This window comes from Rutidosis leptorrhynchoides, chromosome 1 (assembly GCF_046630445.1).
Source record: "Rutidosis leptorrhynchoides isolate AG116_Rl617_1_P2 chromosome 1, CSIRO_AGI_Rlap_v1, whole genome shotgun sequence".
In the NCBI taxonomy this organism is placed as follows: Eukaryota; Viridiplantae; Streptophyta; class Magnoliopsida; order Asterales; family Asteraceae; genus Rutidosis; species Rutidosis leptorrhynchoides.
The window spans coordinates 652,493,511-652,516,175 of NC_092333.1; the positions used below are offsets into that span (position 1 = coordinate 652,493,511).

Consider the following 22,665-nt stretch of genomic DNA (forward strand, 5'->3'; position numbering starts at 1 on the left):
TCCAACAAGTCAACTCTGACTTTTCGTTCGAAACAACCTTATTATAACCTTGATATATATACGTGCTCTTTTATTGTTACCAGAGAACCTTTTATATTCCACCATATTACCAGCAGACGTACCAGCAACCTCATTGCTTCTCGGCTTAAATCTCTCTGATAAATCATTATATTTATTCATTGAAACCCTATCATATACTCATCCGCATCTTGTAATGAGAACTGACATACCAATTACCGGGAATCAGCAATCAGTACTTTGAAAACTCACCGCATATCTACATCAACAGTTATATGTATAACATTTATCTCTTAGAATTATGATCTTTCATTCTGAAATTCTGAAAAGCACCCAGCCTACGAAACAAAGCATTGAACTTTGAAAAAGCTGAATGAAGTAGCAGAAACTGTAGACAACCCTAAACGACCTTAATTGTCGGAAGTTTGATGATAAAAAAAATAGTATGTTGGAAAAGCTCAGAAAAGTTGAAACTGGAAAACGGATTGAGCTAACCATGAAGGAGACCGAGGACAAATACAAGGACCAAACCCTATAATAAAAGAATCCAGGTAATTTTGGATCCGTTGAAATCTTTAGAGAATATCTTGCTCCAAAGTCATGTTAAAATCTTGCGGAAAATTTTTCATCATCAACCTTCGATCTTAGAAATTCCAAAATATCATCATAAATATCTTCAATATTTCTGAGGATATTTTCATAAATATTCTTGTCTGAAATCATCTATCTTTTCGTGCTACCAGTGTTACATCATATAAGAAACTGTTAGTTTCTATATTCTGTAAACTTTCAAGTTAAACTATGAATGCTTTCGAAGTAGTGATGGGAACTGATGCATGAGTTAGTATAATATAATGACACTTGATCAACGTGATTATATTACAGTAAGTCATGCTGAGTTTCTAATGGAACGTGATGATTCACAGATCATAACGTCATCATGTGCCATGTTACACAACTCTTACATTCTACCTAATCTATAAACATATCAAGAACATATTTTCTTGATAGTTATATCTTTTCTCCTGAATTCTGGTAATATAACCTATCAAGATCATGCTAATACATTCTTTAGAACATGATGTTTATCCGAAATTTCATACTTACGAATTCTGGACCATTACTCGCTTTACTAAAGGTCGGGAGGATAATAAAAAGGCAAAAAGCTCCAAAATATAAGAGAAAATATAAAGCCCAATAATAACACGGAGGTTACAAATCGTGGATATTAATACGAATAGCAATATAAAGACACGGTAGAATTAAGAATAGTATCACCCCAAGGTAATAGTAGAAGTAACTAGATTCTTCTAGTGGAAGATTAAAAAGAAGGATGACAGAAATGATAATCAGGAAAATATCAAGGATTAGAACTGGATGAAGCATTTTTCACAATCTTTTAGAAGTGAGAATTAAGAATGAAAGTATAGGAATGGTGAGAATAATGCAACGAAAGAGCTTAATTTATAATGGAAATATCAGACAGAGTAATCGAGGCAGCTCACCGTATTTAATTATAGAGATCTTAATCTCCTTATTCGCCGAAGAATCAAATCTCTCAGATTTTGAAGATTTTCTTTAAATCCCTTGAATTCTGGAATTCAACCCTGTTTACGTCAAAAGCTAAGGAAAATCTTATTTTCTTCAATTCACTCTTTTGCGATAGCTTCATTCGTATTCTTAGAATAATCGAATTATTTTATCATTATTATTCAATGATAATAAACCTCTAATTATCAACTCGTATTGGTTATGAAAACATTTTTATTGTTAGCCATGACCACCTCACTCAAATTTCGGGACGAAATTTCTTTAACGGGTAGGTACTGTGATGACCCGGGAATTTCCGACTAAATTTAAACTTAATCTTTATATGTTTCGACATGATAAGCAAATTCTGTTAAACTGAGTCTTAAAATTAGTAAACTATATTCATAATATCATTGACCGATGACCATTCCCGATGATTCACGAACAACTATATGGAAATAGATGTATATATATATATATATATATATATATATATATATATATATATATATATATATATATATATATATATATATATATATATAATTACCTATAAATAATGATTTGAAAGATAATATGAAATAAAATAAAATATAATAAAGTTGTATTTTAAAATGAATCTATATATATATATATATATATATATATATATATATATATATATATATATAATGTATATTAGAAATAAATAATAAATAATTGTAAAAATCGTTGATGTTTCGATTGATATTAAGAAGGTTAAAATCAACTTATGTGATTTTAAAATAAACGGTGATTCGAAAATAGGTTAAAGGAATGATAGACTTATTAATTATGTATACTTTAAATTTATTTGTTTCAATATATATAATTAATATACCTATCTATGTTATAAAATTTGATAAAACATAATATATAGAATTGTTGTAATAATATTGTTATTACCTTTAATATTGATATCAATACTATTGTTTTAATATATTTTTTTTAATATATAAAAAAATAAATAAATATGAGTTTGATATATATGAAGTGTTATAGTTACTAATATTATTAAAAATATTAGTATCATTATTATCATAATTATAGTTGTAATAAATTTTATAATTATTATTATCAATATCATGAATAATGATATTATTATTACTATTATATTATTATAAATTTTTGTTATTTATATTTGTAATATTAAGAGTATTATTATTACTACTATAGTTATAATTACTTATTAATTAATTATTGATATCGGCTAAAAAGTCACATTTTTACCCCCGATATTGAGTCCTAAAAGCATAAAGTTCAAAGCTTTGTCGACAAAATAATCGCTTTTTCGGTTAAACTTGTAGGTAAAGTAATTACAAAGACAATGCAAAAAGAATCAAGAGAAACGGAGCTAAAACGAAGATTCTAGAGCGAAAACGGTGATAGACAAGAAATTAAGTTACGATCCAGGGGATCAAGGCTGACCAGCAAGCCATACGGCCTGCCATACGGCCTACCATACGGTCTGCCAGTATGGAAATGGCCTGCCAGATACGTGCCACCACACGAGCTACCAAACGGCCTGCCAGCAATACGGCCTGCCAAATACGGCCTGCTATACGGCCTGCCAAACAGCCTGCCAGGCGTATTTGGCAATTTTCAAGTCTATTTAAAGGGTCTTTGTCATTCATTCCAACACACACCTCTCTTCACTCTCTCACTACAATACACTTTCTCCCACTAGAGCTTTCAAGGCCTTCTCACCTCCGAGCGGGAAATTAAGTACCCGGAGGCGAACGCCGAAGATTGTAATAGGATCGGGCTAGAGGTTGTCAGCACTTGTAATGGTCCAGATCTCGTCTGTAAACGGTGAACGCTTTCCTTAATTTAATAAAGTTATTATCTTGAGTTGCTTTCATCTTGCATGATTATCTATCTGTTACAATTGTCTATTATGTGTTGAATATTTTATCTGAAACTTATCATATTGTTATGCTGAAACCTTGACGGTTTAGAGGTTTAATTTACGGATCACCCTTTCCGCTTATTCACGTGGCTATAACCTAGTATTAGGACCTGATCAACCCTAGGATACGAGGTAAGTAGTTATGTGTGCTTAACGTCACAATAGGGATATAGTACCTACGTATGAATAACCATTTGTTCATCATAGAAGAGCTGCCCATTTAGATTGTGGTTAGAGTTAGCAATAGAGAGTTCAGTGAACACTAGCTTACTCAGAAGCATGATTCGCGTCAGAAGCAATGTTCTTGAGATATTGTAAAATGATCCGGGGTTGAATAAGTGATCGCAAAGGAGAGACTTCTATCCCAATTAGTAGTACCTTAGGATATCTAAGATTGCACATCTGTTAATGTTGAGGCATAACATAGTGATTTAGTGGTAGGATATTGCTTTAGTCAGACCAACTAGGATTAAGAAAACCTGAGACGTTCCTTTATTGGGTAAACCACTTTGTTCATGTACCTAGGATTCCATCCATAAGGTCGTTCAAACCTTTCAGGTTAACGTTGGGAGTAGGGATACCTGTCTTAGCCAGAATCTTCAAAGCCTAAACTCTTAGTGACAAATCAGTTAGGTTCACAGCCCAGTTGATTGAGGTTTAGTGTTTATCCTAGGAAGTTAAACTCTTGTGATAATTCCCCTTCAGGATTCTATTCTTCATACATATCTTTACTTTTATTGTCTAATTACTATTTTATCTAGTTAATCTTAATCTATCACCTCTTGTCACTAGGGTTAACTATATAGGCACTTTTGTCCCACATTACTGAATAAACATACAAAAATACGTACCTGAGTTATATTTACCACTTACTCGTTAAAAGGAAGACAAGTAGGTGAGTTATAGCTTGGAACCCCAGCTATATTAAATGATAAAACAACCCACTACTTGCCCTTGTGGTAGCTGATTCTGAGGTGCCGCGGCCTAACGACACCGCGAAAATAAAACCGTCCGTTTCGGCCATATCACGAGAGTAAGGAGAGTTTTTGGCGCCGCTGCCGGGGACTTATTTTCTGTCTGTTAAGGTAATTGCTGATTCTATCAAGATATCTGAGATTCTTGAGTGGTTTCTAAGAAAGACAATTATACACGGACTTGGTTATTGGATTTTCCGAACAGTCTCCAATTATATTGGAACCAAAAGGATCCTGCCTCTACGTTGTCTGCCTGGCCACTTGTTTTAAAAGATAAACTGACAAGAAACACACATACTTAACGAGCAGAGAGTTTGTCAGTATAGGTTTTAAAGTCGCCATTACAGTAAACCCTTTTCAAATTATAAAAACAAAATATTAATTATGGTTTTAATTTCTGTAGTTTCCAGTTCAAACTTAACTGACTATGAAGAAAGTGCGAATTGCAGTTGCTCTCCCACGACTTCGAAAACCGGCAAAGTTTTTCTTTATAAACCGAAAACAAATCTAAACCCTGATGAATCTCATCAAGACTTAGCTCTTGATTCTTGTAGTCCAAGAAACCGGATAATTTCATATGACTTAGAGATTTCATTGCTTTTGGACAAGTTTTACTCAAATACACCAGGATTCGACCCTCTTCATGATCCAAAAGGGAGGCTCAGTCTTAACGAACTCCTGATAATGGAAGATGAGATAAGGGAAGAATATCCAACTATTTTCAACTATCCAGACTTGTTCGAATTTAATCCTAAAGAGATACGAAACCCTGATAAAACAAAAGCTCCGTTTATTGGAATTCCTTAGGCACCTATATTCCTCAGACTTCCCATTTTCAACATTTCAAATCAATCTGTTAAAAGAGCTGCGTTCTCAGACTCGTTCTCTTCACAAACTGTTAAAAGAATGTGGGGATGACCTTTTCGTCAAGTATCGGGATGCAGAAATCAATTTCAAATTTGATTTAGAATCATTCGTCGCTTTTCTCCCTCATTTCACCAATAAGGAAGTTTCTCCAATTCATATAAACCGTTACATCTCGACAATGATCTCTGAATTAGAATTTTGGATTGAAAGCAAGACACCTAACCCTATTTCAACCTACGGAAACCGAGATTTCTTTTACTTTGATCCAGCCTCATTTCTCATCAAAAGATTAATTGTAATTTTTCCGGATTCTACCGAGGAAAGAATACATCAGAATTTTTTCGCAAAAAGAAAGGAAGTATATTCGGAACTCGTGCAAATCCTCTCTTTGTCAAAATTTCCGTTTACAAACCCGCAAAGGAAGATCATTCGAGAAATATCTTCAAACTTTAAATTTACTATCGGTGATCCTGACTGCGCGAAAGATCTTTTATTTCAAGACACAGTGGCAAAACTTCTTTTTGAACTAAATTATAAAGATACTGGGCCAAGGGACGGAATTTCAAATACTAAGAAAGTAAAAAAGGCTTTGGTTAAACTTATGGACGATATCGGAGATTTACAGAAGCGCGAGCATAAGATGTTAAGTGATTTCGAAATATTTTCAATACACTCCGCTGATTTACTCTGGATGGTCAAAGAAGCCTTAAACTTGTCTTTCTTTCCGCGTCATTTCTGGAATTTAGTTGTAGAACCCGTGTAATTTGTGTTTTTAATAAAAATAAAATATTTTAATTGTCTTTTCTTTTCTTATTTTAGTTAGTGATATATCTTAGAAAATATAAAAACAAAATAATATAAAAATAACCGAATTAAAATCCGAGGTTTTATTTCATTTATCTTTTCTTAAAACCCTTTAAATTTTAAAATTCTAAAAATTTAAAAATTGTGCAAGTCGGGTCGGGGAAATAAGCCCGCGAGCCACACGGGCCTTTTTCTTTTCCTTTTTCCTTCTCTTTTCTTTCTTCTTTCCCTTTTCTTTTTTGTGTTCTTCTTCCCTCTTCTGCCTTTGAACCCGTCGCACACCACCACCACCTTAAACACTCAAAAATCAACCAAATCCAACGAATCAAAGCTTGAAACTCAGTCTCTCTAGCCTCCTAAACACGATTCTACTATCAATTTCGAACAAAAGGTACTCTTTCTTGATGAAAATTCGAATTTTCTCTTAGGGTCAAATTTTTGACTTTTTAGAAAAACTTTGTTTTTGACTCAATTTTGGATTCCTTTATGCTTAGATATATAATGTGATTACTTTGTGTTAGTTTTTAGGCTTGATTGAGATATTTTGGGTAGTTTTTGGCTCTAGACTAGTTAGTTGAGATTTTAGGGTGAAATTTGGTGAAATTCTTGAAAATTTGATGTTTTGCTAGATTAGTTAGGCTTAGTGATTCATTAGGAATGCTTAGAAACTGAATTTGGAACAAAGAAGGCTTGTTTGCTTGAATTTGGTATTTTTGTCAAACTACACGTAATTAGGACTACGGTTTTTTCTATAGTTAAAATGTTTTTAAAACTTAGGATTACCTTAAAACTAGTTCAAATGATGGAATCATTGATTTGCTCGTGAAAATGTAGCTTAATCCTTCATTTTCCTTATTTTGTACGTTTTGAACAAAATGAATATTTTTCGGTCAAACGGCTCTAATCTTTGTCTTTAACATGTTATAGCTCAAGTTTGATGTTTAAAAATATTTAAGGTAATTAAAAATGGTTGTTAGGATCATTGTATGCTTAAAAATCATCACATTTGGTTAAAAATTGCTTATTACGACTAAATGACTATAATTATTATTTATTGCATTATTTATTGTAATCACGGGTACACTTTGAATTTTGCTCAAAAGTAAGATTGTAGTTCGTTTAAATGTTGTTTGTGGTAATTTTGGCTATATTTGACTATAACATGATTTTGGAAAACCCCATTTTTAAAGCCCTCATTTCGAATTTTTTTCGAAAAAAATATAGGCATTTTTGGATTTTAAATCTTAATTTTTGGAGCATAACCTATTTTACTTGATTTTTTGCAGATGGTCAATCGTCGAAATGATGTCGAGTTGTCCCATTCTCTTCGTGGGCAGGATAACCCGGAGGAAAATGAGCCCTTCATGAGAGTTTGGGTTAACCGAGAAAAAGCGGGAAATAAATACATCAACTGGACGATATTAGAATAGTGTGGTTGGGATGATGATCTCGGAAGAATGTTGACTTTCCAAGCCGCGGGTAGAACGCACCGGGCCTGAAAAATGTTGTTTGAGTAAAGCGAAACAACATATAACGAGCCATATGCAGAGTTCATGGCTACCTGGAGTTTTGATTCAACGGTTGATCCGGCGGATTATAATAATCAAGAATGCATCCATTTTCGACATCAAAACCGAATGTATCACTTGACTCTCGCACGGTTTGCGAGACACCTAGAGTTGTACAAATCGTCACAACTCACCCGGCCAATATTCAGGGATGGATTGACCACCTTGAATTACATGGATCATCAGACTTTCTGGCAAGAGCACACCACAGATAACGGGCCATGGCAGTCAAGTAAAAAGGCGTCAAAATTCGTCAACCCCGTACTCCGAATCCTCCACCACCTAATCACCAAAACCCTCCATCCTAAAGCCAGATTTGGCGGTGCTGTTACAATCAGAGACATGCACCTGATGCACGCCATAATGAACAACCAGAATCTACAGGTGGCGCATCTCCTAGCTCAGGCCATCACCAGCGAGAAGAATTCGGCAAGCACGGTTGTGCCGGTTTTAGGGGGTGTTGTGACTAAGTTGCTCAAGAGCATGCGTGTTTTGGGGGATGTTGCACGGTTTAACTATACGATTGGGGCCGTATCAGAGGAGATTGGGTATAAGTTGTTGAGCTACTGGAAGTATATTCGCGTTGAGGGTGAGCAGTTGATCATCCAGGCGAACCCAGAGATACCCGGTTCCGAAGAGCGGACGGTACCAGGGGTGAGAGTTCAGGGATTCAGACCTGACACTCGAACACGGGATGGTAGTAGGAGACGAGGTACCCAGGAACCTGTGGATGAGGATGACCCCACAGCCTATGGACGGCCCACTGATACTCGCCGTCACTCATCAGTTGGCAAGGGTGATCGTCCACGATATCCACCGTACGGCTACCAGTACCATATGGGAGATTTACCTGGGCATGAGAGTTGGTTTTCCCAGCATGCGATCCTTGAGAATTTGGATCACTTTGCGCATTATGCGGGGAGGCAGTTCGACATCCCACCATACCCACATGAGTATCCGGTAATGCAGGCCCACCGTGATCCTAGGGGAGCAGACCCGAGCCATCAGTTTTCAGGACCTACACCTCCACCTACTCATCACTACACGCAACATACAGTCATTACATCTACACCTCTACCACCACCTCCAGAGACTACAGGGCCCGAGAATTTTGTTGAAGAGTTGTTCAACGTTAACACGTCTACTGTTGGTCAGGAACCTAGGTGGGAACAGGCATTGGAGCAGCGTACGACTACAGGGATTGCGCAGGGTATCGATAGTATGGATGTGAACCAGCAGTGGGGAAGAGGTAGAGATTTACAGGATAGTATGGGTTGGCATACAGGGCCGATGGTTCATACGAGCACGTCATCGTTAACTGGGTTAATCGCTAGATCGGATGAGATAGAATTTAGGATATCCTCGGGTATGAACACAGTAGAGTTGGCAGACCAGTTTGACACAGACGAGGAACTGACCAGCGAGGGTCAATCTAGACTGAGGAACCCAACCAGGGCCCGTACCAGCGTTATCTACTCTCCCCCATATTCAGCACCTCAGCCGTAACCCTGATTATCTTTTGGAACATTCTACTTTTATTACTGATGCTACATTACATTACATTATGTTTCTGTACGCCCGGTTTCGGGCATAACTACTTTTATGTTTTAGCATGTATGGTTGTTTTTAGAATAAATAATGCTTGAATAAACGTCACAAAGCAAACAACGATCGAGACCATACGAGGTGGATACTGGAGCAAAGACGACTTGAACGAGGATGACGCCGGTGTAAGAACTGAAGAATCCATAATCAGCGCGCCATCCGATTGCACGTCTTGAAACCATAGGGGAGTACTACGTCTTCATCACCTTTTCAAATAGAATATACGCAATTACTATACCACTTTAAAAAAACTAAGTGTGGGATTGGCAACCCCACCGACATAAACTTTTAATAACATTACGCCTCTTTTAAAAACTAAAGTGTGGGATACTCCGTATCCTTAACATTGAGGACAATGTTATTTTAAAGTGTGGGATAGCAAATGTTGCACATAACGATTCTTGTAAAATCCTCAAGTTTTTCACAAAATTTAAAACTTTTCGAATTATAAAACGCCAAGGATGATAAAATTCTATAAAAGATCAAAAAGTTTTTTGCTACAAAATAGACAAAAAGGGTAAAAACAAGGTTGAAAACTTTTTGCAAAAATCAAAATCAATTTTCCAATAGAGCATTGCATAATAAAAGGCGCAATTCGACCTGCTATAATTGTTGTGAGGCACCCCCAAATAAGGCTTTATAAGCACTCATTTTTAGTGCTTCACTATATTTCCATTGAGCGCCGATGTTAACATCTCGGAATCAGAACTTGCTCTTGATCTACATTTCGGAATCACACACTTTGACGAGGATGACTAAGTGAAAACCTCAGCTATTCGTAAAGACAAAAACAACCACCGCTACACACCTTCGTTTTCATTTTCGCTCCACAAATCCATTTCACCTTTTTCTTTTTACTTACTCTATCCGCTTCATAAATAAATAAATCCCGACTAAATCACTCTTCTTCGGGAAAACCTCCAAAATCGCACTAGAAAAATGCGAGCAACCAAGCCAATTATCAAAGAAGATCGCCCAAAAGGAGACCTCGAAGAGAAAAGCAAAAGTTGCTTTCAAAAAAAAAAAACTAGAGCAAAGTCTCTACGAATAAAGGCTCTGAGAAAGGGAGCAGAACCAGCAAATATTCGTGAAAAGAATTCCTGGCAGTCAAAAAGAAGGATGCTCACCAAGAAATTCCTGATAAAAGCTAAAGGGATTGTGAAATCAATCTTTCGAAAAAAAAAACTCCTATCTATCAAAACCCTTCGTACTCTAGAAACTTCCAAACCCCCATCTCTTCACAAATTCAAGCTGAGTCGATAACCGAAAATTCTCGCAAATAAGTGATGGAGATTTGAGTCTTGATCAAGCCTATGACGAAGAATGTAAGCATGACTGGCTAAGAGTGACTTCATTTCTTAGAACTTTAGGATACCCTAAACACTTTAGTGAAATGAGTGACCCGAGTGAGATAGCCTCAGTTATGTAACCTCCTCTCATGCTTGCGGGAAAAGATTCGAGAATAGCAAAAAGAATAAAAGCCAAGTTTCCGCTCTTCCGTCTTGCGGAACAAAACAGCTTGATCTCTACGAATTAAAGTCACCACTGTTTTAAGTTCGGAAGTTTGCTTGAGGACAAGCAAAGTCCAAGTGTGGGATATTTGATATCGGCTAAAAAGTCACGTTTTTACCCCCAATATTGAGTCCCAAAAGCATAAAGTTCAAAGCTTTGTCGGCAAAATAATCGCTTTTTCGGTTAAACTTGTAGGTAAAGTAATTACAAAGACAATGCAAACAGAATCAAGAGAAACAGAGCTAAAACGAAGATTCTAGAGCGAAAACAGTGAAAGACAAGAAATCAAGTTACGATCCAGGGGATCAAGGCTGACCAGCAAGCCATACGGCCTGCCATACGGCCTGCCATACGGACTGCCATACGGCCTGCCAGATACGTGCCACCACACGAGCCACCAAACGACCTACCAGCAATACGGCTTGCCAAATACGGCCTGCCATACGGCCTTCCAAACGGCCTGCCAGGCGTATATGGCAATTTTCAAGTCTATTTAAAGGGTATTTGTCATTCATTCCAACACACACCTCTCTTCACTCTCTCACTACAATACACTTTCTCCCACTAGAGCATTCAAGGCCTTCTCACCTCCGAGTGGGAAATTAAGTACCCGGAGGCGAACGCCGAAGATTGTAATAGGATCGGGCTAGAGGTTGTCAGCACTTGTAATGGTCCAGATCTCGTCTGCAAACGGTGAACGCTTTCCTTAATTTAATAAAGTTATTATCTTGAGTTGCTTTCATCTTGCATGATTATCTATCTGTTACAATTGTCTATTATGTATTGAATATTTTATCTGAAACTTATCATATTGTTATGCTGAAACCTTGAAGGTTTAGAGGTTTAATTTACGGATCACCCTTTCCCCTTATTCACGTGGCTATAACCTAGTATTAGGACCTGATCAACCCTAGGATACGAGGTAAGTAGTTATGTGTGCTTAACGTCACAATAGGGATATAGTACCTACGTATAAATAACCATTTGTTCATCATAGAAGAGCTGCCCATTTAGATTGTGGTTAGAGTTAGCAATAGAGAGTTCAGTGAACACTAGCTTACTCAGAAGCATGATTCGCGTCAGAAGCAATGTTCTTGAGATATTGTAAGATGATCCGGGGTTGAATAAGTGATCGCAAAGGAGAGACTTCTATCCCAATTACCAGTACCTTAGGATATCTAAGATTGCACACCTGTTAATGTTGAGGCATAACATAGTGATTTAGTGGTAGGATATTGCTTTAGTTAGACCAACTAGGATTAAGAAAAGCTTAGACGTTCCTTTATTGGGTAAACCACTTTGTTCATGTACCTAGGATTCTATCCATAAGGTCATTCAAACCTTTCAGGTTAACGTTGGGAGTAGGGATACCTGTCTTAGCCAGAATCTTCAAAGCCTAAACTCTTAGTGACAAATCATTTAGGTTCACAGCCCAGTTGATTGAGGTTTAGTGTTTATCCTAGGAAGTTAAACTCTTGCGATAATTCCCCTTTAGGATTCTATTCTTCATACCTATATTTACTTTTATTGTCTAATTACTATTTTATCTAGTTAATCTTAATCTATCACCTCTTGTCACTAGGGTTAACTATATAGGCACTTTTGTCCCACATTACTGAATAAACATACAAAAATACGTACCTGAGTTATATTTACCACTTACTCGTTAAAAGGAAGACAAGTAGGTGAGTTATAGCTTGGAACCCCAGCTAAATATAAATGATAAAACAACCCACTACTTGCCCTCGTGGTAGCTGATTCTGACGTGCCGCGGCCTAACGACACCGCGAAAATAAAACCGTCCGTTTCGGCCATATCAATTATTATATATAAATACAGGTACATACATAAGTTATATAAATACTGATATATATATATATATATATATATATATTTATATATATATATATATATATATTTATATATATATATATAATCAGTATTAATATTGTTTTAATAATTAATAATAAAAGTATACGTATTTTTTTTACAGCTAATGAATTAATTTCAGCTTCACATCCTTATCAGCTTTTTAAAAATTTTGTTTTCATGTATGTAATATGTTCCCAGTCGGTTTCAATTAGGGAATTAAACAAACTCATATTAGAAAATCGTACCCACTTGTTCTTTTATTTTTCTTTATTTTTCTGATATTAAACGTTGTTGATCAAATGCACTATAAATCAGTCAAATAGTTCTAGGTTATTAGTTAATTCACTCAGCTACCTCTTTATCATTATCAAATATCAAATAATATTCTTTGTATCAATTTAATTTTAAAAATAAAAAGGGAAGAACAGACGTCTCCCTGTTCTTGATACATTTTCACAAAAACCTTGATTTCGAATTTAATTTCAAAATGTATCAATGTAGTCTTGTTAGGAATATTATAAATGATCTTTCTGCAAAATTTAAGGTTTCAATTCTTCTTATTAATCGAGAATTTTTGAGTCAAAGTTTTACAAAATAAAAGTCAACCGTTTGTTCTTCATCAAAATTCCGATTTGTTTTTGTGTTTCAAGTTAAATTAATTTTCCATAAAGTTTCTATGAACGGATTAGGACTTATTTCATTTAGGAATCATGTTCTAAAACACTCAAAATTTTGAGATTTAAGTTTGAGTTTAAATGTGTTCAGCGAAGCTGCTACTGTTTTTTTTTTTTTTTTTTTTTGTATGTGTTTTAATTAACTCAATCAATCTCTTATTGTTTCTGTTTCATTTACAACTCCAAATTCAAATCAGTAATTTGTTATCATGATTAGTCTGGTCGATTTGTTTTTAAGAAGAAGATGTTGATATAAAGAAAAGAATATACGGATTATATATAAATAACTGTGTATTAAAAACAGAATTAAGGGACTGGAGGAATGGTTAAGGGATGGTGTCGGGTATCGAGAGGTCTCGAGTAAAACCCTTGCTTGGTGCATTTTTAAAAAAAAATTGATTTCTAAGGTAGTTTTTTTTTTCTTTCATTTTTATTATTATTATTATTATTATTATTATTATTATTATTATTATTATTATTATTATTATTATTATTATTATTATTATTATTATTATTATTATTATTATTATTATTATTATGAATACAAATATTATTGTTATTATTAAGATTATAATTATTGTTATTGGTATTATTAGTATTATAATTATTATTAGTAATAGTAATATTATCATAATTATAGGTATTATAACTAATATTATTATTATTAGTCTTATAAGTATTATTAATATAGTTATTATTGTTAATATTATCATTTAAGTATTATTACTATTATTATTATGATTATTATTATTATTGTTATTATTACACTTATCATTTTTGTTATTATTATTATTATTATCATTATTACTAATAAAAGTTACCATTTATTATTACTAACACAATTAAAAATTACAATTATGACTACTATTATTATTATCATCATTACTAATATTATTCTCATCACTAGTATTATTATTAAGTAATAATATTATTAATATTATCATTTGTATTATTATAAGTAATATTAATATTATCAATCGTACGATTTTAGTATTGTTATAAATATTATGATTATGATTGATATTGGTAACATTATTATAAAAATGATACAATTTATTAGTACTTTCATAAATATTAGTATTATTATCATTTTATATATAGTAGAACTATTATTATTAACAAAAGTATATTATTAATGTTATTATCATTATTTTTACTAATATTAACTCAGTATAATTAGAACTACTGTTTTGATAAGCAAATGAAATACATAAATATATATATTTAACACATATAACATAACAAAATTTAATATTTTTTATATACAAAATGAACATATAAAACATATATATATATTATTAACATAAAAGTGATATAACTAATACATTTATATATATATATATATATATATATATATATATATATATATATATATATATATATATATATATATATATATATATATATATATATATATATATATATATATATATATGTGTGTGTGTGTGTGTGTGTGTGTGTGTGTGTGTGTATGTGTGTGTGTGTGTGTGTGTGTGTTCAATTACAACTATGAATATTAATAAATATACAAATGATATAGGTTCGTGAATCGGAGGCCAACCCTGCATTATTCAGTTTCGTCGTATGAATATTTTTACTACAAAATATCGGATTGTGAGTTTCATTTGCCTTTTTACCCTTTATATTTTTGGGCTGAGAATTCATGCGAAATTTTTATAAATGTTTTACGAAATAGACACAAGTAATCGAAACTACATTATATGGTTGAATGATCGAAGCCGAATATGCCCCTTTTTACTTGGTAACCTAAGAATTAGTAAACCAGTCTACTAATTGACGTGAATCCTAAAGATAGATCTATTGGGCTCAACAAACCCCATCCGTTGTAGCGGATGCTTTAGTACTTCGATGTTGTTTTTATCATGTCCGAAGGATTTCCCGAAATGATAGGGGATATTCTTATATGCATCTTGTTAATGTCGATTAACAGGTGTTCAATCCATATGAATGATATTTTTGTCTCTATGCATGGGACGTATATTTATCAGAACTGGAAATGAAATTCTTGTGGTCTATTAAAATTATGGAAATGATTATTTATGTTAAACTAATGAACTCACCAACCTTTTGGTTGACACTATAAAGCATGTTTATTCTCAGGTATGAAAGAAATCTTCCGCTGTGCATTTGCTCATTTTAAAGATATTACTTGGAGTCATTCATGACATATTTCAAAAGACGTTGCATTCGAGTCGTTGAGTTTAACAAGATTATTATTAAGTCAATTATAGTTGGATGTATTATGAAATGGTATGCATGCCGTCAACTTTCTATGTAATGAAAGTTTGTCTTTTAAAAACGAATGTAATGTTTGTAAAATTGTATCATATAGAGGTTAAGTACCTCGCGATGTAACCAACTATTGTGAATCATTTGTAATCGATATGGACTTCATCCGGATGGATTAGGACGGGTTATGAAAGTTAATACGCCGTTAGTGGATTCTGACGGGGTATTACAATGTACAATACACGCAATACAACGTGTACTAAACTCAAATAGCATACGTATGTTTTATAGTTCAGGCTAGGGTTTCTATACCTGGAACAGACGGGGATGTCAAGCCCTATGGATCCATATATAACTACTCGCGCCCACCAGTTATTATAACCGGCAGTTACTAGTTACCAAAGCTAAGGGATATTCGGTTCAAACTCGGTGTAGAATTTAGCATGTACTTGTATCCATTGCGTTTAAAATAAAGTGCATGTATTCTCAGCCCAAAAATATAGATTGCAAAAACAATTAAAAATGGAGCAAATGAAACTCACCTTAGCAGCACATAAATTCATTCACCGAAATGTGACTGAAACTCGAAATGCAAAGTAATCGTAGATCTCAACCTAGAGAACATATGTTAGTCAATAAATGTCTAACAAGCTAGGTCGGGTCATAGTGTATCACAATCCTAATGCTCGAGACCGATATGCAAAAGTTAACAAAAGTCATCTCAAAAGTCAACCTGACCCAATATGATCTTTAAACCTATACATGTTTATTAACATAATATAAGTCTTGATAATTGAACGAATTTATAGTTTATCAAACTCAAAATATTATTTATTTCAGGAGCTATATTATATTTGAATTATCATGGCAATCAAAAATATTTTATTATTTCACATAGTTTTTCAATACTTGTAAAATCAAATTATAGTGTTTATAAAGCTTTAAAACATGATAAGACAGTCAACTTTGACAATTGTTCAACAAGACGAGACGTGTCTTATATAGAAATTCATTTACTCGATTAGTAATATTTGAAAATCCAATTTATCAATATTATAAACAAGTTGTTTAAATATCAATTGCAGATTCAAAAGCAATTTCAATTAATGTTAATCATAATTCAGTTGATCATATCTTTTAATCCGTTCATAGAAATCACACAATTTCTAAATGAAAAGTTAATAATTTTTCGCCAGCTTTCCAAAAACATGCATATCATATACTTTATATCAGTAGCATATGTATCAAATTCGTGATTCATCATAAACTATCTAACGACAAAATTAAAGCATACAAGCATGCATAAACATATATACTCGAGCACTAGTCAGGGATACATTATTAATATATAAAAGTTGAGATATGAATGCTCACGTATCAATATTGAGATTCAATATTGCAGGAAAGTACGTAGACGCAACGGAGATGATAAACACTAGTTTGACTCACGAGCAATACCCCGAACCATACGCAAAACTTCCATAGCTATAACCCATAATTTCCTTACCTCTATCCCGCTCAAAAAACTAGTTTGAAATAACTCGCTCATGACTTCGTCGTAGTATTTTATGTATAATAATAATAATAATAATAATAATAATAATAATAATAATAATAATAATAATAATAATAATAATAATAATAATAATAATAATAATAATAATAATAATAATAATAATAATAATCTTAATTATATTAATAATAATAATAAAAATAATAATAATTTAAATAAATATTATGGAATATAATATAGATCAGAGAGATAGAGTGTGAAAAACTGCGCGAGAATTCGATCATTTATAGACCTGGCCTCACCAACCCTTCCATGCGATCGCATGGTTTCGAAGGGCATTGGCCATGCGATCGCATGACCCTAGTGTCCAGCTCACAATGATTTTGTCTCTTTGTTCGTCGACATATTATTTAAATATATATATAATATATATAATTTATATTAATTAATTATATATTATATTATATTTCTCGTGCATAGTTGATTTGTAATTTTTGTTCCAATGACTCGTACGTTGTCACTCGACTTATGTCCCGGTTCCGATTTCTCGAACGCATTTTCGTACGCTTAGAAAACTAGTATTTTATGTTTCGTGTATTGTACCTTTATCAATAACAGGACTCAAATCAATGAAAAATTATCTCACTAGTAATGTAACTTTTATGTTTGAGTGTTATGGTCATTTGCGTTTATAAATTAACGTCTTAATATATAATAATATTATTTTTAAATCAAAACGTTTTATATCTAAGTTAATATTATATTTTATAACATTTGTAAAATATACATACATTTTTATTTTGAAATAGTATTTTACTGTAGCAAAATGATTTTTACTGTAGCAAATAGTGGTTTTCGAAAACACTGTAGCTTTTCGGGTACTTTAGCAATTCGAAAATACTTTAGCAAATTAGTGTTTTACTTGTTCATCTTAAACGTTTTAGTTAACTTATCTAAATATCAATCGAATCAATAATCGAATGTTACTATCGTTTACTAAATAACTTGAAATTATATATATGTATATATCTTTATTTAATATACATAAATCAGTTTTTAAATACACATTGGAAGTTATTTATAATTAATTTTAATAATTAATATTTCAACTTATTGTGTATATATATATATATATATATATATATATATATATATATATATATATATATATATAGATGTTCGTGAATCGTCGGTCAATAGTCAAAGGTTAACTGAATATATAACATTAGTTCAAAGTTTTTGAGACTTCAACATTACAGACTTTGCTTATCGTGTTGAAATCATATAAAGATTAAGTTTAAATTTGGTCAGAAATTTTCGGGTCGTCACAGTCATGAACGTTGAAAGTAACAATGTTAGTTAACATGATGATTTTGAAGTAAAAGATGTTAATGAATTATGTCAGTGATTCGTAATGTGGTTTATATATAGGTATAAAAAGTAAGGAAAAAAAAAGTTAGACGGTCAAAAAATTGAAAATCTTCCATTCTTCACCGTCACTTTAAAACATTGATTTTGAGACGGTCGTAGGCGATGGCGAAAGGGTGTGGTGTGTTTTTGTGTCCCCGGTGTCGATCAAACAAAATGGTGGAAAGGGTACCACACCCGGTGCTCTTAACTCAACACGCTGTGAATTAATAAGTGGTTGACATATATACACGTTAAAACTTATTAAAAACAACTTCTTTCTATTACGTACAGAGTAGTTCCGATCACACATTAAGGTAATTGTATCTGACAGAAGTCAAATTTAATATTATTGGAATGAGAGAGAAGATTTTAATTTTGACGTGACAATGTAAAATATTAAAACTGAATATAGTGAAAATCAAAATTGAGTGTCAAAATTTGAGTAGAAATATTTTTTGTGACTGAGGTAAATTATGATTGAAGGGTAGTAGAAAAAAAATAAACAAATAAAGTGAAAATAGGATTTCAAAATCTGATTGGGTGTCAACTTCTCCATTTGCCCATCATGAAATGAAACGATGCTTCTTTATTGTCAAATTTGACGTCCCGTAACATAGGGATGAGATCGGTACGGATACCGTACCGAACCGTACCGAAACTGAAAGTACCGATACCGAAATTTCCTAAAATCAAGAACCGAATACCGTACCGAATTAGAAAAATGGTACCGGTTCGGTACCGGTATCGGTACGGGTATTTTCGGTATAGTACCGAATAGTACCGAATTTCATGTAAAGCATATTTGCCATTCAATGTTGCCATATTTTGATCCTAAGACAATGAGATCGCAGTTTGTAAGTGGTGGTTTGTGGTTCTAGATAGACTAACAAACTTTAATTCTACATAGTTTATTATATTGGTAGGGGTAATTAATATTGTTAACACGTAGGACACTCCCACTGATTTACAATTAGATAATGTTTGTTTTAAGCTTAGTGAGTTTTAGTATTCATGTTCAGCAAAAGATTTTCGAGATGGCTTATCAATCAGCTATTTTGATCACAGCCCTCAAAACCTCACAAAGGTTTTGTTGGACAGAATGAAAAGGACTCTCTGTAACCATTTATTAACTATAGACTAAACACACACACACACACACATATATATGTATAGCATACAAATGTTAACTAACTTCCTATGATAAAAGAGACGTGACACCCACATACTCATTCCAACTAATAAACTTTCACTACAGCTAATCCTAGTCCATCTAGTATCTTACTCATCAAACAACATTAATTATTTAATTAAAACTAGCACATGAAACTAATACTTATATAATATTCAAAATTAATATAAACCAAGTAATCCAACATCAGCACCATCTTGTTGGTTCGGAATTTTAGTATCCATCTACATATTACATAGTACACGTACATATGCTAGTGCAATGACTCTGGTATGTGTTGCTTAGGATAATGAAAGACAAATATGTTACTTGTGGATAAACTTTTTCATCGTTTAGACCATAGATAACGCAGGCGTATGTCTACCCAACCCGCCCACAAACGCCCCACAAACGCCCGGAATGGGGCGTTTGTGGGGCGTTTGTGAGCGTTTGTCTTGGAAAAACGCTGTGACAAACGGACGAGAAGAGCACGTGGCACGGTTTGATTGGTGGAAATTTCATAGCCGTTACAAGGTAGCCGTTGGTTTTTTTTTTTTTTTTTTTTTTCCTTTCTTCTATAAATACATACTTTTTATTTTCATTTTTCACACACTTTTATTCACTACACACTCACATATATATAAAAGTTTATATATTTTCTTTGTTTTAGAAACAAAAAATATGGATTTTTTAGCCTTAAGTATCGATTTGTTATTCGATTCAACGTCGTCCGAAGAAGAGGAAGAAATCAAACCAAGAACTCGTTTTCAAAGACAACCACGACGTTTTTTAAATAGAGATCGTGAAGCAGCGGGTCAATTATTGTGGAACGATTACTTTTGTGAAAATCCGACGTTTCCAGACGACATTTTCAAGAGACGATTTCGGATGCGTAAAGTTTTATTTCTCCTTATCAAAGACGGTATTCTTCAACACTCTTATACTCCTAATGCCCCCGATCATTTTACTTTTTTCCAACAACGTCCATTGCACTTGGACGTCTTGGTTTCTCAACTATTCAAAAAATAACTTGCGCGTTACGACAATTGTCGTATGGGATGACCGCGGATATATTTGATGAATATATTAAAATGGCGGAAAAACGGGTTATGTTACTTTAAATAATTTTTGCAAGTGTATAATTGACTTATATGGGCGGGAATATTTGAGGAAACCTAATGCAACTGACATTGCTCGGTTGTACTCGGCGCACGAGGAGAAACATGGTTTCAAGGGAATGTTGGGTAGTATTGACTGTATGCATTGGGCATGGAAAAATTGTCCCGTTGCATGGAAAGGTCAATATACGAGAGGTGATCACGGTCACCCGACGATCATGCTTGAAGCGGTTGCTTCATACGATATGTGGATATGGCATACGTTTTTTGGGATGGCGGGTTCAAACAATGACATTAATGTGTTAAATCATTCTCCGTTGTTTGATTCCCTTCGTAAGGATAGAGCCGCACCTTCACCGTTTGAAGTAAACGGAAACCAGTATCCCTTTGGTTACTACTTGGCGGGCGGGATATATCCCGATTGGACAACACTAATAAAGGGGTATACGACTCCTATTGAAGAGCCTAGAAAAAAATTTACTAAATTTCAAGCGAGTGCTAGAAAGGATGTTGAGCGTACATTTGGTGTTTTACAAGGTCGGTTTGCGATTTTAAAAACACCGGCACGAGTTATGAGTGTTAATAAGATGAGAAGGATAATGTATAGTTGTATTGTTATGCACAACATGATACAAGAAGATAACGGGTTTGCGTTAAGTTCTTGGGAACAAGAATGGTTAGATAAACCCGAAAACCGGCCTCGTCGCAATATTCGGAGAAGGGTCAAAGATCGTCGATCACGAGAGAAAGAGATTCGCGATCGAGACGTGCACGATCAACTTCGTGAAGATTTAACGGCTCATATTTGGAACCTCCCGCCAAACTTTCGCTCGATGCATAACTAGTGTTGTTTTTTTTTAATAATGTACTGTAATGTTTTTTTTTTTTGGGTGTATTTTTTTTAATTGTAATGTTTTTTTTTTAAATAATTAATGTACTTTTGTCTAATTAATTTTATATTTTGTATTAAACAAAATAAAAAATAATTTAAAAACAATAAAAAAAAGAAAAAGGAAATGCCACGCCACAGGCTTACCAAGACAAAAGCCCCCCATTACAACTCCCCCCCAAAATGTCATGGCCCAGTCACAATTTTTCCCCAAAAAGTGTAACTCTACCACTCCACGTCACAGTCACCATTATCTATGGTCTTACCTCTTTTAGTACCACTTGTATCATTCTTTTGAGCAACATGCGTTCCATAGTGACTGACAAGTTGTGACAAGTGAATAGTACCAAGTAATATTTATTTTTTAAGAATTGTTTTTACCATATCCATATATATATATATCATTTTTTCAATTTTCCTTTTTCTCTGTACCTAATATGACATATGACAATTAATTTGATACAAACAAAAAAGTATTACCTTCTGCTACAACGCGCGGACTTCCTACCTCATTTTCTCTATAAAATAAAATACGTAGTCTTGTACTTGTACATAGTTACATATATACACCATATAGTTAAAGAGATTTATATGCAGGCCCGGCCCTGAAATACTTTTATAAGTGTAGCTAAGTCAAGTCCAAATGAACGCATGCAGTATTTATTCTTTATTAATTAAGGCCCAATCTATTATATTTATAGAGTATTATTTTTTCGTTCCCCACTGATGTGGGATAAAACATATAAGCTGATCACTTATCAAATGGAGAGCACCCAAACTTAGCAGTTAGCACATTGTTACATATAGTACGTATGGCCTCATGAATAATTTCAGTGGGCCCTTTTGATCAATATTAAATTACATAGTCAAGAAGTTTAAATTACATTTACAGTACAATATGCGATTACATTTTTTAACTTTTTTTTTTTACGGCGAAAAAGAAACTATATTGATCACCATCGTTAC

General features: G+C 33.4%; 1 protein-coding gene across 1 annotated transcript; it reads left to right on the forward strand.

Moving 5' to 3' along the window:
* Positions 1-19,974: 19,974 nt before the first annotated feature.
* LOC139849919 (protein ALP1-like) lies at positions 19,975-21,655 on the forward strand. Its single transcript, XM_071839533.1, has 3 exons — positions 19,975-19,983; positions 20,050-20,226; positions 20,828-21,655. The coding sequence occupies exons 1-3, from the start codon at positions 19,975-19,977 to the stop codon at positions 21,653-21,655; spliced, it is 1,014 nt and encodes a 337-aa protein (XP_071695634.1).
* The last annotated feature ends 1,010 nt before the right edge of the window (positions 21,656-22,665 follow it).

What these genes read in the sequence shown, in the direction of transcription:
- LOC139849919 (XM_071839533.1), top strand. An exon ending in AATTTCATAGCCGTTACAAG is followed by an intron (nt 20,227 to 20,827) that starts GTAGCCGTTGGT and finishes AATTTTTGCAAG; the next exon opens with TGTATAATTGACTTATATGG.